The 15796-nt window shown below is 39.0% G+C and overlaps 1 protein-coding gene across 1 annotated transcript in view; it reads left to right on the top strand.

Moving 5' to 3' along the window:
• The window catches only part of FSIP1 (fibrous sheath interacting protein 1), a 182935-nt gene extending 170512 nt beyond the window's left edge, over positions 1 to 12423 (top strand). Inside the window, exons 10-11 of the mRNA XM_032802557.2 lie at positions 944 to 1490; positions 9602 to 12423. Coding sequence (XP_032658448.1) covers positions 944 to 1490; positions 9602 to 9636 — 582 coding nt within the window. The 3' untranslated portion in view covers positions 9637 to 12423. The remainder of the gene's footprint in view (positions 1 to 943; positions 1491 to 9601) is intronic.
• The last annotated feature ends 3373 nt before the right edge of the window (positions 12424 to 15796 follow it).

The raw sequence follows: 15796 nt of genomic DNA on the forward strand, positions 1-15796 counted from the left end.
ACTGTTCTCTGAGTGAGTGCTGGATCAATGCTGGATCGAGGTGTTGGAGGTTTTGTAGTGGGTCAGATCTCCAGGTAGTATACATTGGTTTAGCTGTATTGAAATCATCAGTTGATCATCTGACCCATCATGTTTGGATGTCAGGTAAAACTGAGGCCCTGATCAATTGTGATCTTTAAAAAAACAACACAACTTATGCTTTTTGTAAAAGTAACATTTTGTTACCCGATACTCTGGCCAAATTGCAATTTGAGTATCTACACTTTGGCTACCTAATGAATTCCCTGTAGTTTGAGCTGGAAAAGATAATCTTCTTCAGTACCTGCCTTACGCCAGTGTGTGGTGTTGCTCTGCTCTGTTACACAGGAGCATTAAAGGTTGTGATGACTGAACTTTTGCATCATAAGCCCTGTCTAACATAACTGCCCCCTCATTGTTAGTGTAAGAAATTGATTGAAAAAGGGATACGTGGGTGTAAGAGCTCCAAATATATCATCCAAATTACTATGGATCTTTCAGCTATGTATTTTGTTTCTCTTGATAATTGAAAGAGACTAGAGCCCTGAAATCAGCAAGGAAATATTATATTTTTAAAAAGTCACTAAACTGTTTAACTTTGTAAGTAAACAACTGTGCTTTTATCTTTAATAATACGAAGTCTTGTGTGAGATTGTAGGTGAAATGAAAGGCCTCTCCATTAAGTGCCTAGTGTACAGCAGGCCTCCTTAACAAGTTTCAGTGTCTAATCTATCTCACACCTTTTGGAATGGTTTAATAAGTAGTATAATTACATATAAGCATATTTAAACTCAGGAAACCCCCAAAATAATATCATCAATGTTCAAGAGTCCTATTCATTCTTTTGTGTCTGCCAAACTCTTTTGTGATGGTTTTATTAATAGTTATATTTTGACTGGAAGAAATTTTTGCTTGTTTTTTCCAGCCTGAAGAACTACCTCGTCTCTCTGAAGGGCAGCTTGTAATTCTTCTGGAAGAATGTATGCAGTTCTCAAGAACAATAAGCAATGTTACCATGCCAGAATTACAGGAATCTCTTTCTGATGGAATAAGTCCCTCTTGTTACACAACTCAGGACTCCACCCTGCTCTCCAGGTCTACTCTATCCAAACTGTTAGATGAAGGCCGTAGTGTGGGGACATTAACAGCTCAGGAGAGGGCTGGTATCGAAGATAAAAGTATATGTGAAAGTACAGAGGGTGAAACCTGTGGCTACTATCTCAGTAAAGCTTTGGCCATTAGTCATTTATCAAATGATTCTATGGCCCAAATAGAAGAACCTGATGACCTAGAAAGTTCACTGGAGATGGAGAATAAGAATAATACTGAAGGTTACTTTATGTCTAGAGCACTCAGCGCAGAAAGATTGAAAAAACCTTCTTTCTTGGATGAACTATTTTATTGCATCAGCATGAACAATGAGCTATCCACAGAGGCTGACATTCCCAGCATACCATTGCAGACCAGAGGAGGTGAGGCTCTTAACCATTTAGAATAGTCTTTTGATTAAGATGAACAAAAGAAGCAGGTTCTCACCAAAGGTATTCACTAATGCAGTACAATTACAGTGGTAGGGCAACAAAGTACTTTTATAAAGCATAAAACCATGCCAAAAATAACACACACAAGCTGTTTTTCAAAATTCTTGCCCTGATGTAATTGCCTCCAAAATTAATAGTTTTATGAAATACTAGTAGCTGAAAGCCCATGCTGTCACATGGGTATCATTCATAAAGTCAAAATGACTGAGAATTTAAAAATTGGATGGTAACAGATTGCAAAACCCAGTGAGGATTCAACCTGGTGATATTCTAAACAAAAAGAGCCCTCAATCATGCTTGTAGCTGTTTCTGTCGCTTCAGAGTGACAGTCATGGAATCTTCTTATATTGATTATACTATCCACAGTATCAAAGAGTACTCCATTCTCTTCATGTGTCATTATATAATGCCTGCATCTGTAACTTTCACTCCATGCATCTGAAGAAAGCTTATGCCCAAATAAATCTGTTAGTCTTTAAGGTGCCACCAGACTCCTTGTTGTTTTTGTGGATATAGACTAACACGGCTCCCCCCCTGATACTTGATAGTATTGATTGTGATTAATACTGTCAACTGGAAAATAATGCTAGATACACATGGAATATTTTTTATAAGAGTAAAACCTGTTGTTTCTTTTCTTCATCTTGAACTTCCTTTCTGTTTCTGGAGAACATATATTTTCATAGTAGTTTCCAGGCTAATTCACATGAGTCCCAACATATGTCTATTGAGTTGCTTCTCTGATATGAGAAGCTCCATACTTAAAAAATAAAATAAAATGATATCATGATCTAAATATAAGAAAAATTAATCAGAATTACTTACAGCACTTCAACCCTGTATGCTGACAGCATGCACATGGTATTAAAGTATACTAAATATACATATTGGTATTCTATATATTGGTTTTTGTTGTTTACATTCAGTAAAGACAGACTTGTACATATCATCCAGTGCAGAATTAAATAGATATTATATATTACTATAAAATTTTAGGTGTGTCCACATTTCTAATTTCTTTTACTGATGCAAAATGTTTGTATTATGATATTTTAATAAAAATCCAAATTCAGATTTTTAGCCTAATAGCTGGGTGAGTCACCCCTCTTTTTCCAAAGAAGAACTGTGTTCTAATAAATCAGCTAGACACATATCTATACATCATTGTTAGCTTACAATTGCATCAGATTGGTAAAACATTGTTAATGTTACAGAGTCTGTGATAAATGGAGATAGTTTGGTTATATTGTAATTTAACAAAATCCTCTTTAATTTACTAAATTAGACCTCATCGTTTACTAATTATTGTCATTATATATCTAATAACTTCCAAATTTGGATTCAGCTATAACTTAGCAGAGCACTGTCACACCTCCTTATTACAGTGGCATTTTTGAGCTCTGATTATAATGGTTGTTTTGATTGCACGTTATTCTGCTTCCCCCATTCTGTAAAAATTATGCCTCACATTATACTGTTATCACTCCACACATCAGGAATGAGGAGGTAAGAAAGACTGTCAGAAACTGAGCCTGCAGAGATAAGACCCTGCTTACCACACCCCAGTCTTATCTTACCACCTCATCCTGGAAGCTTGGGGAAACAACTCTGCAAGATCTTTCTCCCCTTTCCTTCTCAAAAGAAATACGATAATGACAGGTGTAAGGATGACAGAGAGAAGAAATCAGAGAAGGACAAAACAGAGATGACAAGTCAGGAAGCAAATAGCCTTCTTTACAAAGTTTTAAGAACAGAATGATCAGATACATATGCGATTTGTTGGGTAAGAGTCAACACAGCTTTTGTAAAGAGACATTGTTCCACACGAATCTATTAGAATTCTTTGACGGGAGATGGGGGGTCAAAAAACGTGGACAAGGGTGATCCAGTGGATAGAGTGTACTTGGACTTTCAGAGGGTAGGTCCTCTCCTGGATTGGTAACTGGTTAAAAGATAGGAAACAAAGGATAGGATTAAATGGTCAGTTTTCAGAATGGAAGGAGTAAATAGTGGTTTCCCTCAGAGATTTGTACTGGGACCAGTGCTGTTCAAGATAGTCACAAATGATCTGGAAAAAGGGGTAAACAGGTGACAGAATTTGCAGATGATCCATCATCTTATATAGGGCTGTGAGACTGGCAATTTCACTTAGTTCCTGCTTCCTGATAGAACATTGGAGCCATACTAGCATAATCTGAGGTATCTTTCTTGCAGAGCAGGGAAAAGAGGAGATCATAACAAAACAAACACTGGTAAGTAATTTTCCCATTTAGAACATCACATGCTAAAGCATTGAAGTCTATAGAATTACTTTGTTAGATTTATTACGTAATAATTAAGGCTCCATGTTTGTTATGGAAGTCACTAGGTCACGGATTCTGTAACTTTCTGTCACCTCCATGACTTCTGCAGCGGTTGGGGTGGCTGGCGCAGGGACTGCCTGAGCAGCTTGGGCAGCCCCTGGGTCAGGCACATTGGCTGCTGCTGGGGCAGTCTTGGTCTGACCCCCCAGCAGTAGGAGTTTGAGTGGGGGGAGGGCTCAGGACTGGGGATTGGGGTGCAGGGTGTTGCTTACTTGGGGTGGAGGGAGCTCCCCGGAAGGGTGACAGCAACTCCCCTCCCTAGCTCCATGTGCTGACTCGGCCCGCAGGCACCACCCCTGCAGCTCTCATTGGCCGCAGTTCCCAGCCAATGGGAGCTGTAGAACTGGGGCTTAGGCAGAGTAGAGGCAGCGGGTGGAACTAGGAGCTGGGGCCACCACTTCCCAGAAGCTGGGTAGGGAGCCTGTTCCAGCCCCACCAACTGCACACCCCTGCCAGCACCTGAGGCACCCCCAGGGCCATGACTCCCCCAACACCCATGGTGGCTGTGAGCCGCATCCCCCTCCCCAGTACCCACCGTGCTCCCCAGGCTGTCTCACCCAGCACTCGTGGGACCCCCAGGGCCACGCCCCCCACCAAGGCACCCCCACCACCAAGTTTCAGTCAGGGGAATATAGTAAGAGTCATGGACAGGTCACAGGCCATGAATTTTTGTTTACTGCCTGTGACCTGTCCATGACTTTTACTAAAAATACCCATGATTAAAATTTAGCCTTAATAATATAAGGGTCTTTGTGTCATGATAGTTCACTATCTCAGCACAACATTGTCTGATGTATTTATTCTTTGTTTCTTTAATTGTTGAATAATACTCAGCTATATACACTTTAAAATATGTAAAGTTTAAATCCACATAGTTATTTACCAACCTGTTTTGTTTATCAAATACTTTGAAAGAAAGTAGGTAAGTAGCAGAGATTTTTCTGCCCAAACTTTTGTGGTTCAGTTTTTCATGATGAAAAGCCTCTTCACACTTACCTGCTGTCACATGAGTCTTTGGGCATGTCTACACCTACCTCTGGAGCGATCGATCCAGCGGGGGTTGATTTATTGTGTCTAGTGAAGACGAAATAAGTCAACCGCTAAGTGCTCTCCTGTCAACTCCGGTACTCCACCGGAACAAGAAGTGTAGGTGGAATCAACGGGGGAGTGTCAGCAGTCGACCTACCGCAGTGAAGACACCACAGTAAGTAGCTCTAAGTACATCGACTTCAGCTACGCTATTTTCATGGCAGAAGTTGCGTAACTTAGACCAAAGCTAACCCCCTTCCCCTGGCCCCCCAGTGTAGGCCAGGACTTAGACTCATCACATTGGTTCTGGTCAGATAATTGGAACAAGTGGATATGACTCATGAAAAGTTGATGATCTGTAGGGAAGAATGAAAGGAAGTATAAAAAAAGAATTCAGACATTTATAATATCAGTTTTCATAACTGACAACAATTTTCCAGTTCCCCATAAACTGAGGCCAATAGAGGGTATTTCAGATGTGCCATTCTGACATTAAAATACATGTAGAACTTAAAATTCAGAAACAAATGTGAGGTATTTTAATTATTTTTGTCAGTTTATTATTGATTATATATATATAACATTAAAGAGAAGTTCCCATTATTTATCCAAAGGACTAAAGTGATTCCTGCAAAGACAAATCATGTGTAGATATAACATTTGTTCATGGCCATGACTGGAAGTTCATAACCTTTATCAAGGTTGTGAAATTATTCAATATTATATTGATGAGCCCAGTATTACTCCAGTAGCTAGATGTGATAAATTATGTTGACTAATGTAGGAATTAGACCCTTGGAGACTCCTGTGGATTCCAATCTCTGGCTAATACATTTCTTTTCAAAGTTTCAACCCATATTTATTTAAACAGATTTCTTAATCCTTTATTCCAAGCTCCAGGGTTGTGTTTTTAAATTATTTTTAAAAGAGCCATCCTCATAATTGCATCATGTTATGTATACACATTTAAACTACGCCTAATACCAGAACCACACTAAGGATAATTGTATATTTTACTTTTGTGGAAATAGAAAACATAGCGAAAAATTCTCCCAGACCACTTCACTGGTTAGCCACATAGCCCCAAATCCAAGGGAAGGTAGCAGTGAGACCTTAATGGCCATGGTTGTAGGCAGGTCAGGCATGTTTACACACTCCGAACTACTATGGGAATGGCTGATAGCTTTATTTCAGAGCCTCTGCAGGCCATCATGTAGTTTCCCCAGTTCTTGCTCAGCTGAGGAGGAGGCCAGCCTCTCTCTCTCAATGCTAGCATTGTCTTCTCTGATATCATCTCAAAACACCTCTGGAATAGCATATGTGGTAGTTTGGATGTGGGAGCTTGATGCTTCACTCTGTTACTCTGGTTTTACTTCATTGTAACTGTTTAAGTGAATGGCGTTATGCCAGTGTAAGCTGGTGTAATAGAGCTAATACTCAGGCCTGAGATTTAGAATCATGGACTATTCTTTGGGACATTTGACTTCTGAGAATCTGAGTAGGTGACACAATTCAAGCTGGGCCTTGCGCCTGGATTGAACTCCATCCAACAAAGCTATTTAAGTCCAAGATTTTGTCCATTATGCATGAGTTATCCATTGACCTCGAAGATAGAAAAAATAGATTTATCGTGACTCATTAATATTGTTTACTAAAGCACACTGTGCATATATAAATTTCAGTGAAAAAATCCTAATATAGTTAGTCATGTACTGTACTGCTAACTGTAGTATGACTATAATTCCTAGTATCGTGGAAGTTTAGTATGTGGTAATTATGCTTTTCTAAAAGATAGGGTCTTTGTGAAAGATACTTATTTAAAAATCCTTGACCATGTTTTGGACTCAGACAATTTAGAAAGTTAGCAGTGTTTCTACTCTTTCCTACAAGGCCAGGAGAGCATGGGCATTGGCCTATAGACCTTCTGGGAGAAGGTATGTGCATTGGCCTTTGGTATTTACATTTGTACCTCTCAAGTGTTTCTATTGAAGGCTATATTGTTTTATCTGAGATAAGATTTCTCTTATAAGGTCTACTTTGGGATGTTCACTGAGACTTTCAGAGCTCAGGAGGCAAGAAAATCTATTCTATCTTAGCTTATTTGAGAAGGGAAAAGCTTATCCAAGTTCTTGCGAAAGCTCAAAAAGACAATTTTTATCACATCTTTTTTTCTTTAAATTATTTAAGAAAATACAGTCCTTTGGAGAATGGATGTACTCTAGAGTATTGACATATATTCCTGTAGATTCACTTTCTGAAGTAGATATTATACAGTATCCTGCAAACAGAATGAAAAACTCAGAAGTTGTTCATATTTCTTCATCTCTATTTAAATATATAGGGATTCATGTCTGCTTTTCACTTGTTCCTTACTATTTGCGGTGGATCTTCTTGTTTTGTCATGCAAGTGAATCTTACGTGCTAGTATCTTACAGTATCAGCTCCCTTGAAGCAGGCAGAAATATAGACTGCAGCGATTCACGACTTTTACAATATCTTACTGTAATATTTTAGTGCTTACTGTGATATTTTAGAAGTACTCTGTGATGAGGAATAATCAGTTACATCAATGTCAATTTATATCCCCCAAGAGTTAAGACATGAAGCATGTTTTGATCTGTAGAATGCAGAGAAAATCTTAAACTATGTCATAAATACTTGAGGACCTTCAATATCTGAAAGAAAACAGTAAAACAGAAATGTGTCTGATAAATTCTGCCTCCAAGATGCGAGCACGAAACTTGGTTATAGTTGATCAACCAAGAATTTGGCCTTTTGTCATAAGGGTGGTTTATTAATCCCTTTCAGTTTAGATGGCAATATAGACACACAGATAAATTTTATTAAAAATTGATAGCTTAAACTCCCTGCAGGAATTTGAGGTGTCATCCATTTATTTAGCTGTCAGACAGAAATGTTGAACCTTGTTGCATCTCACTGTCTCTCATGATCAAAAAAGTGAATGAAGATGTTTAACTTCAAGAGATACTATAACTTCCTGCATCACTTAGTTCCCTAAAAAACACAATTTCATTGTAAGAAGAGTGAAGAATCCTAGCAAGATTTACACATTTAGTGCTATTAAAAAGAATCCAGTTAACACACTTGCAGGTAATTATCAGACCTTAATACTCAAGTATCCATTGCCATTTATGGCACAAAATCGAGAATTTATTATTGCATTTTTTCAGTGAGTGCGTAGAGTGTCAGGTAAGGCAAGAAAACAGACAACTAACCAGAACTGGCAGGATTTGACTTCTTTATGCATAGGGCCCCTGCTGCTAGAATTGATGAAAAGAAGAATGTTGTCTTCAGGTCTGCTGGAAAGTTGAAGATTAACTAAATGGGCCAAATTCTGCTTTTTCCTATGACCGTGTAAATTCTGAGTAACTGTCTAGTCTCCAGGCAGCCTCATCCAGACATCTGGCCTGTAGCAGGCTGCCTGATTGGTCACGCTATCAGCAGGGGGCAGTAGGCTGGTTCTTAAGCCAGCAGCAGCTTATTGGCTGCTCAGTGCTTATGCCCACAACTGTGTTCGTGTTATTTTGTTTCTGCTGTCTCTACCTTGCACCCAGCATTTCCTCTGTCCTGTCCCTGCCTTGAATCCCTTCTTGATTGCTACCCTTCTTGCTCCAGTTCCTGAGCTCCGGTTTGACTCTTGGCTGTGGCTTCTGATTACTGACCCCGGCTCTGATCTTGGTCCTTGGTTCCTGATCTTGCTCCCACCACTAGGCTAGACCGCCCTCATCCCGGTCAGCTGACAGTAACTCCATTAAAGTCAATGGTTTCAGGGAAATGGTGATCCTGGGAAGCAGAGTATTTGCTAGGACCATGTGATCAAAAACACTGACTTTCTAAATAAATACACAGGTACCTTCATAACTGCATTAAAAAGAAAACACCTACCATTGATTACAGTCACATAATACCAGTCTTATTTCTCTTTATATTATTAATCGTTGTGACCGGCTATCTTGCTCAAACTCTTTATACTGATTATCTTCTGGATGCCTATTTCTTGAGATAGCTTTTCACCTGGAAAGAGCTGTCACTGGAGCTCTACAGCCTAACCTTCTATTTTCTTCTTTGAAATTTCAGACCTCTATCTAGTTCATGAGCTTGGACATCGTCTGTGGTGTTTTAAGTTAAGTAGTGGATAATGTTATACTTTCAAATAATTCAGAAATATAAAGCTAGTTGTTTATTTCCAAAACGGTATGAGTTTTAATTTCAAATACATCATAACATAGTCTATGATGCAAAATTACTTTCAGAGCTAAAAAAGCACTTACCTTAAGAGAACAGTGATTACAGGTATCATTGAGAGGTGAATGAAGTCGCTACTTGCCTTCGAGAACTGGTAAAGGCACATGGTCAAATACCCTTGGATGCACATGTGATGCCTATTGGGATAAACAGAAGCCGAACTTATCCACAGATGCAGGCATTTACATGAAAAGTTGGTATTTCTCAATGTTCAGGGACCAATCAGTAATTATGCATGATTGACTGCTCTTATTCCCAGCTTTCTTTGGCCTTATTAGTGTTCAGGAAGTTTGTGTATCACAATCAGTTACTACTTTTTTCATTGATACTTGTGAATATTATTGGCCTTCAAGCAATTCATGTATGATTTCTTCTTTTGTGCAGATGATCTGAAGATTGGAGATGTGGCACCAGAGTAATATACATACTCCAACTTACTGTCATTTTTATAAAACATTGGTAAACTACACTTCAGTGTTTTTCATTAACACATGATCATTTCAGACTCTGAATGCAGTGAAATCGTCATGCATATATACACTGCATACCATAATTATTACTGTGAAATAGTTTCTTCTTACAGAGAAAGTTATTATTGTCACACATTGCAGTTTGAGTTCTAAGGGGAAAATATTCCACTTAATTGAGTTTCTGGTGAATATTTTACATAATATTGTTCAGTGTTTTACCAGCAATGTACATTTTTTCAACATATAATAGTAGACATAATCACAAAGTTGTACTGAATTCAGTAAAATTGAGTATGAACTTTGTAAAAATATGACATGTCAATTCTAATAACCTATTTTTTTCTGTTTTTGCATATACTTAACTGTTTTGAAGAAAAATGGCTAAAATCTGACTGCATCTGTTCCTGTCTGCAGTGGAGTTGTTTGTGATATGGACTGGATTCTGTAAAGTGGTGAGGGCTCTGTCCCTGTTTCAACAAAGTGCATAATCATTTGCTTATTTTTAAACAAACAATAATTGACATCAATAGGATTACTCCTATGCATATGGTTAAGTATGTGCATAAGTACTTTGCTGGATTAGAGCTAGAGTGCTCATCACTTTGCAGGATTAAGCAATAGGTGAAGATAAGAATTTAATCATGTGGCGAGTAGCCTTGGGTTCCCGTTGAGGTACATAACTAATTTGCATAGAGAGTCAGTCTCTGTAATCCGTTCTTAGGATCTGCTTCTCAGTTGCACTAAAGTTCCTCTACACCAATTTAACAGTATAGAGAAGCCTAATAATGTAACTGAAAGTCAGATCCACAGTCCTTAATGAGAGTTTTGTCTTAACAAGAACTGAAGACAGAATTTAGAAGTTGGACGTAACAGAAGGTATGCAGGACCTGGAATGATGATAACGGAATCTGAAACCTTCTGGTAATGCCTAGCAATAGGGTGGAAAACAGCAGCTGTTTTATGTTTGAGATAACAGTATTAAAAATTTACTTTGTCCACACTCCCTCCCTCGCTACTCTGTCCCTTGAATTTTTGCTTTCTTAAAGAGGCAATCTTCTTTTCACTATTATATGAGAATAAAAGAACTTTTTAAAGTGTTTTTTTTTAAAGATTCTGAGGGAAAAAAATGGTCGTTCTAACAAAGATAATTTGGTGGTTACATCAAAGAAATCTATTAATTTAATGTGACCTCCACATATATCACATTGACAACTGTTCAGTTAACACAAGCTAAAAGCATAAATTTTCTTTTAGAATATCATGCTGGCTATCCACCATTCATTGAGAAGAAACTTCTGGTTGTACTGATACAAAGTCAGTAATGGCAAAGGTCGTACATGATCTAATCTGAACTCAAAGTAATAAACATATTGAAAGTCTAATCTGTGTTACCAATGTTAATGCAAATAGAGTTACTCCATTGACTTACTTGGGATTTACATGGATTTTACAGATCAGAAACTAGCCCAGTATGTTTTACCTTATGGATTTACATAACTGATGCATTATATTTGCCATAATCAAGTGCCACCTGTCCCGTTAGCAGTTTAGTGAATGTTGGGCTCAGGAACCAGACCCAAACCCCTCCAGATCATGGCCACCACATTGTATGCATGATTTATATATTACATGCGAAAATTAAAGGCTAACAGTGAAGTTAACATGGAGACTAGCAGCCTAGGAACATTTTTGGAGAGCATAAAAAATTAAATCAAAATATCTCATACATACAAAATATTCGTGAGGTGATACAACAATAGATAAATATATAATTGTAATGGGTGGCCTCACCCATGGAGTGTCCCCTGACAGCCCAGTGCAGTGCCACCATTGTGTCTCTACTTCAGTCTCCCCAAGTGAGAGTTTTAATAAATCCAGTGGGGCTTGTATATTGTATAGTATCCCTTTAGATTTCTAGTTTTTTTTAACTCCAAAGGAAGCATGTCATACAAATAGGCCTCCCTCTCAGCTTCTTTGGCACAAATGGGGCTATCTTCCAAATTGTCCTTTATACTTCTCCTTAACACAGAAGTTTCCCACAGCTCTCTTTCCTGCGACTGTGGTTCAGGCCAGCTTCAGGGCTTTCTCCTCAGCTGGACCCTTTCACAGGCACCTGCCCTGCTGTGAAGAAGGAGGCACCATTTATGCTGACCCCTTCTCCCAGCTCATTCCTTATTGACTGGGATCACTTTCCTTTCTCCCCATATCTTTTTAAGGGACAGACTGTCTGTCACAATATACCAGCAATCTTTATTAAAGTCATAACTATATGTAAAATGTATATAAAATGTAACAATAAATTCAGACCCAAGATGTTGCCAGTTTCTATGATCAAACATAGGTAAAAGTCTCAGAATCTGCTCTTCTTCTATCCATTTTACTGACCCTACTTTCTTCTATTTTTCCTAATCTCCATGGGTGAGGTTCTATGTTGCAACTCCAAGAGATGCAGAACAGAATTCGCAGTGCATGGTGATGGGCTACAGCAATTTTAAGCCCCCTTTATGCCCTCCTGATCTTGGGCTGCTCTGGGGGTTGGAGAGGACTCTGGAACCTGTTTAAGGTATGACAGTGGGCTGCAGAATCTGCTCAGTACTGTGTGATACAGCCCCTCCACCACATAGCTTCCTGCCCCAGCCCTGGCCTTAGCATAATGCCTGCCCTGGGGGAATCCTTTTAGGGCCCCTTCTTGCTATCCCAGCCATTTTATGTGGCTTAAAGGGACCAGAGCAGTGGTGAGGATCTTATCTCATGTATTCCAAAAGTATGTTCTGTGAGCACTTGATTTGACTCTCATTGAAGTTTGTGGAAGGGCTCCCATTGTTTTCAGTAGAACCTGGATCAGGCTCTAAGTGTCTAAGTTAAAAAGTGTAAAAAGAGTTGATTTAATAGAAAGTGTAAGAAGAGTTGATTTACTGGCTCTTTCAGTAGCTATTTGTGTTACCTCATTTTAAGTTAAAGATAGGTAGAATTCAAAAATGTTTTGCTGGTAAATTTCTTATTTTAGAATTGTAGAGTTTATTTCAAATTTTTGGTGTTCCCTCTGGCCCTTTTTTCAGAAACGTGTTTCCCGTCCATTTGTCACATGACTCTCTTCTGTCCCATTCTCTGCTTACCCACTCACTTCAGTAATTCCAACTGTTGCATGCTAATGGAGAGAGTCATCACAGTATTGTTTCCATGCTGCTGGCTTCCCAGACATAGAGTTGTAGTGTGCAGCCTCTCCTGCAGATCTCCCTGTTCATTCTATTGCTACAGCCACACAAAATTCCTGTTTGTGTGATTAAGGCATGTGCACCTCTGCAGTTGGCCCCTTCCCTGCAGTCTTGCTGCCATTTGCTCTTCTGCTACCCTGCCTGCAGCTGCTTTTGCTACATCCTGTTCCAGCAGGTTTAGACCTGCTTCTCCCCAAAACCCTTACACTGATTTCTCTCAGTTGATTTTCTTTGTGCAGGGAACACCAAGTTCCCTGGTTCCACTCCTTCTCCTTTTTCCTGGCCCACCCTTCATGAATATCGAGTGGGTTCTATAACCATGTCGATTTTATCCCCGGGGAGCTCACTCACACTATTTCCCATTTGGACGCAGCTAAAAGAATTACAATGTACAAGTGATGCTTCAATTCAGTTGGACAGCTGCATTCCACAGCTGCCTAATGCCCCTCCCTCTCTTCATACTCCAATCCTCCTCCTAAGGCACATGCAGCTAAGGCCCCAATCCAGCAAAGCACTTAATTACTCACTCAACTTTAAACACATGAGTAACCCCATTGAATTCAAATTGTGTTTAAATGTTTTTCTGGGTCAGGGCCTAAAGTAAAAGGCCCAGATGAAGGATACAGTTGCAGAGATGAAGATTCACTTCAGATGAAGGTGTGAGTTCAGATGAGAAACCAAATGGGTAATTTGGTGGAAGGACCTTTCTAAGGGCTTGTCTACACAAGGACACTCATGAAAGCTAAAATGAATCAACTAAGGGTTTGAAGTTAAAGCTCCTAAATTAAGTTCCCTTAAACCTTATGTGGATGCTCTCATTCAGAAGTGGCCTCTACGTGCCACCTTAGTTTTGAATGAGAGCAGCCACACAAGGGTTTAACATGCTTTAACTTTTGTTCGTTGACTTCACACCTTTAGTTGATTTGCTGTAACATTTCTGAATATCCCCACATAGACAAGGCCAAAGATAGCTACAACAACTGACATCAACACCTGTAAAATACTCAACTCTTTAGTTCTGAAACCTGAACCTTGGATGACCATGGCACAAACACCTCCAATCGAGGTGAAGTTTCACATAAAGCGAATGTAGTTGAGAATTCTCAGACTGACTTTCAAATCATTCTTTCACAGATCAGAGTGCAATTTGTGCAGAGTCTCATGAGCAACATGATTGTTATTTCTCTATCTTAAGGTTTTTTATATTAGCTCCTATCACTCTAGTACTTGAGTATTTCCCAGGTTAACTCAGTTGGCATAGCATGGTCTCTAATGGACCTCCTGGTATCTTCAGCTCTTCATTGGTTATTGTTCTGTTTTATTTTTTGCAATGATGATTGTTCTAAGGATCATTCTGGTTCTGGTACAAAAGCTTTATCAAAGGTCTTGCAGTATGTCCTAAGAATAGTCAGACTCTGGATTAGTCTAATCATTTTCCATAACTGGATTCCCCTGCTGAGATTGCCTTATCTCCAGCTGTCAAGGACTTCATCGTTGACAGATAGGGAACACATCTGTCTTACAGTTCCTAGATGAAGATGCAATCTTTGATGTAGCTGAGACCTGATTCTTAAATAAGATCAAGGCAAAGGCCTGAACTTGCAGCAGAAATAGTTTAAAAGTCAGTGGAGGCAGAGGACAGCGGTGATGTGATCACCCATAGAAGAAGTGGGCGGTTGCATTCTGTACAAACTGGAGCCTTTGAACTTGCTTTCACATTCAACTTCAGAGACAGTGAATTACATTATTCCAATCTGGAGATGAAAAATACATGGATCACTGTGTCCAGGCCCTTCTCTAGGAAGAATTCAGCTCACTTATAGCTGTATTGACTCTGCCATTCTAATGGGAGAAAAAAGTAGTAAGCAGATATGACTCTCAATACTCAGGGAGCAGATCTGTTAAGTAATCACTTTTCAGAGAAGAATCACTTTATTTGCTGTTCCCTTATGTACAGTATAAATTGTCTGAGATTTACATTCTCTCAAAAGTTACTCAGGTTGCATATATAGCAGGCACTCACTTTTTTGCAGACTCAGTTGAGAAAATGTTGCCCTAATATTTGTACTTTAAAGTTTTGAATTGTAATTTAATGTAAATTTGTAAATGTCTTTTCATTTTATTTTGAGTCACTTAGCAACAACTATCCACAAGTACTGAGCATTTGATATCCCACACTTCTTTGGATAAAAGAATTACAGTAAGCAGATTTCACTGACATTTACAAATCTACTCAGCTCAATTTATTCCAAAAGGTTTTGTTAAAACAATAAATGTGTGTCCTAATGGCATAAATATAATCAGAGCATCTCTGACATGTCTGGGTTGTTCAGTGCTATTTTCTGTGTATGTACTGTATGATATTCATAGTGAGCTATGAATTAGCTGCAGGCCTTTAATGGTTGTCCTATGTACACATGGAATTTCTATATTGAATTATTTTTAAAAAATAGCATTAAAGGGCTAATGTATTATCAGTAAACTCTACATATAATTTTTGTTAACATGGTTATTGAGAAGAACCTTGTATTAGAAAATGAAGCCCCCTGTTCTTTGTGTGCTTGCCTATGTCCATTACACTGCAGGTGTGTATGCATCTCATGCACCGGTACTGGAATGTGTTCCTCAATGGTACCTCCATGCACCCTGTCCTCCTTGTGTTCCCAACAGAGGGTACGTCTACACTGCACGATTATTTCGAAGTAGTTTAAACCGATGTTACAAAACCGATGTTATAAAATCGGTTTTGCGCGTCCACAGTGCGATCAAAAAATCGATTGCTTATGTCCATGGTCCAAGGCTACCATCGATTTCAGGAGCGGTGCACTGTGGGTAGCTGTTCCTCAGCTATCCCATAGTTCCCACTTCCGTGTTGAGAGCACAGTGCCTGATGG

The sequence above is a fragment of the Chelonoidis abingdonii genome, chromosome 4 (genome assembly GCF_003597395.2).
Source record: "Chelonoidis abingdonii isolate Lonesome George chromosome 4, CheloAbing_2.0, whole genome shotgun sequence".
NCBI lineage: Eukaryota > Metazoa > Chordata > Testudines > Testudinidae > Chelonoidis > Chelonoidis abingdonii.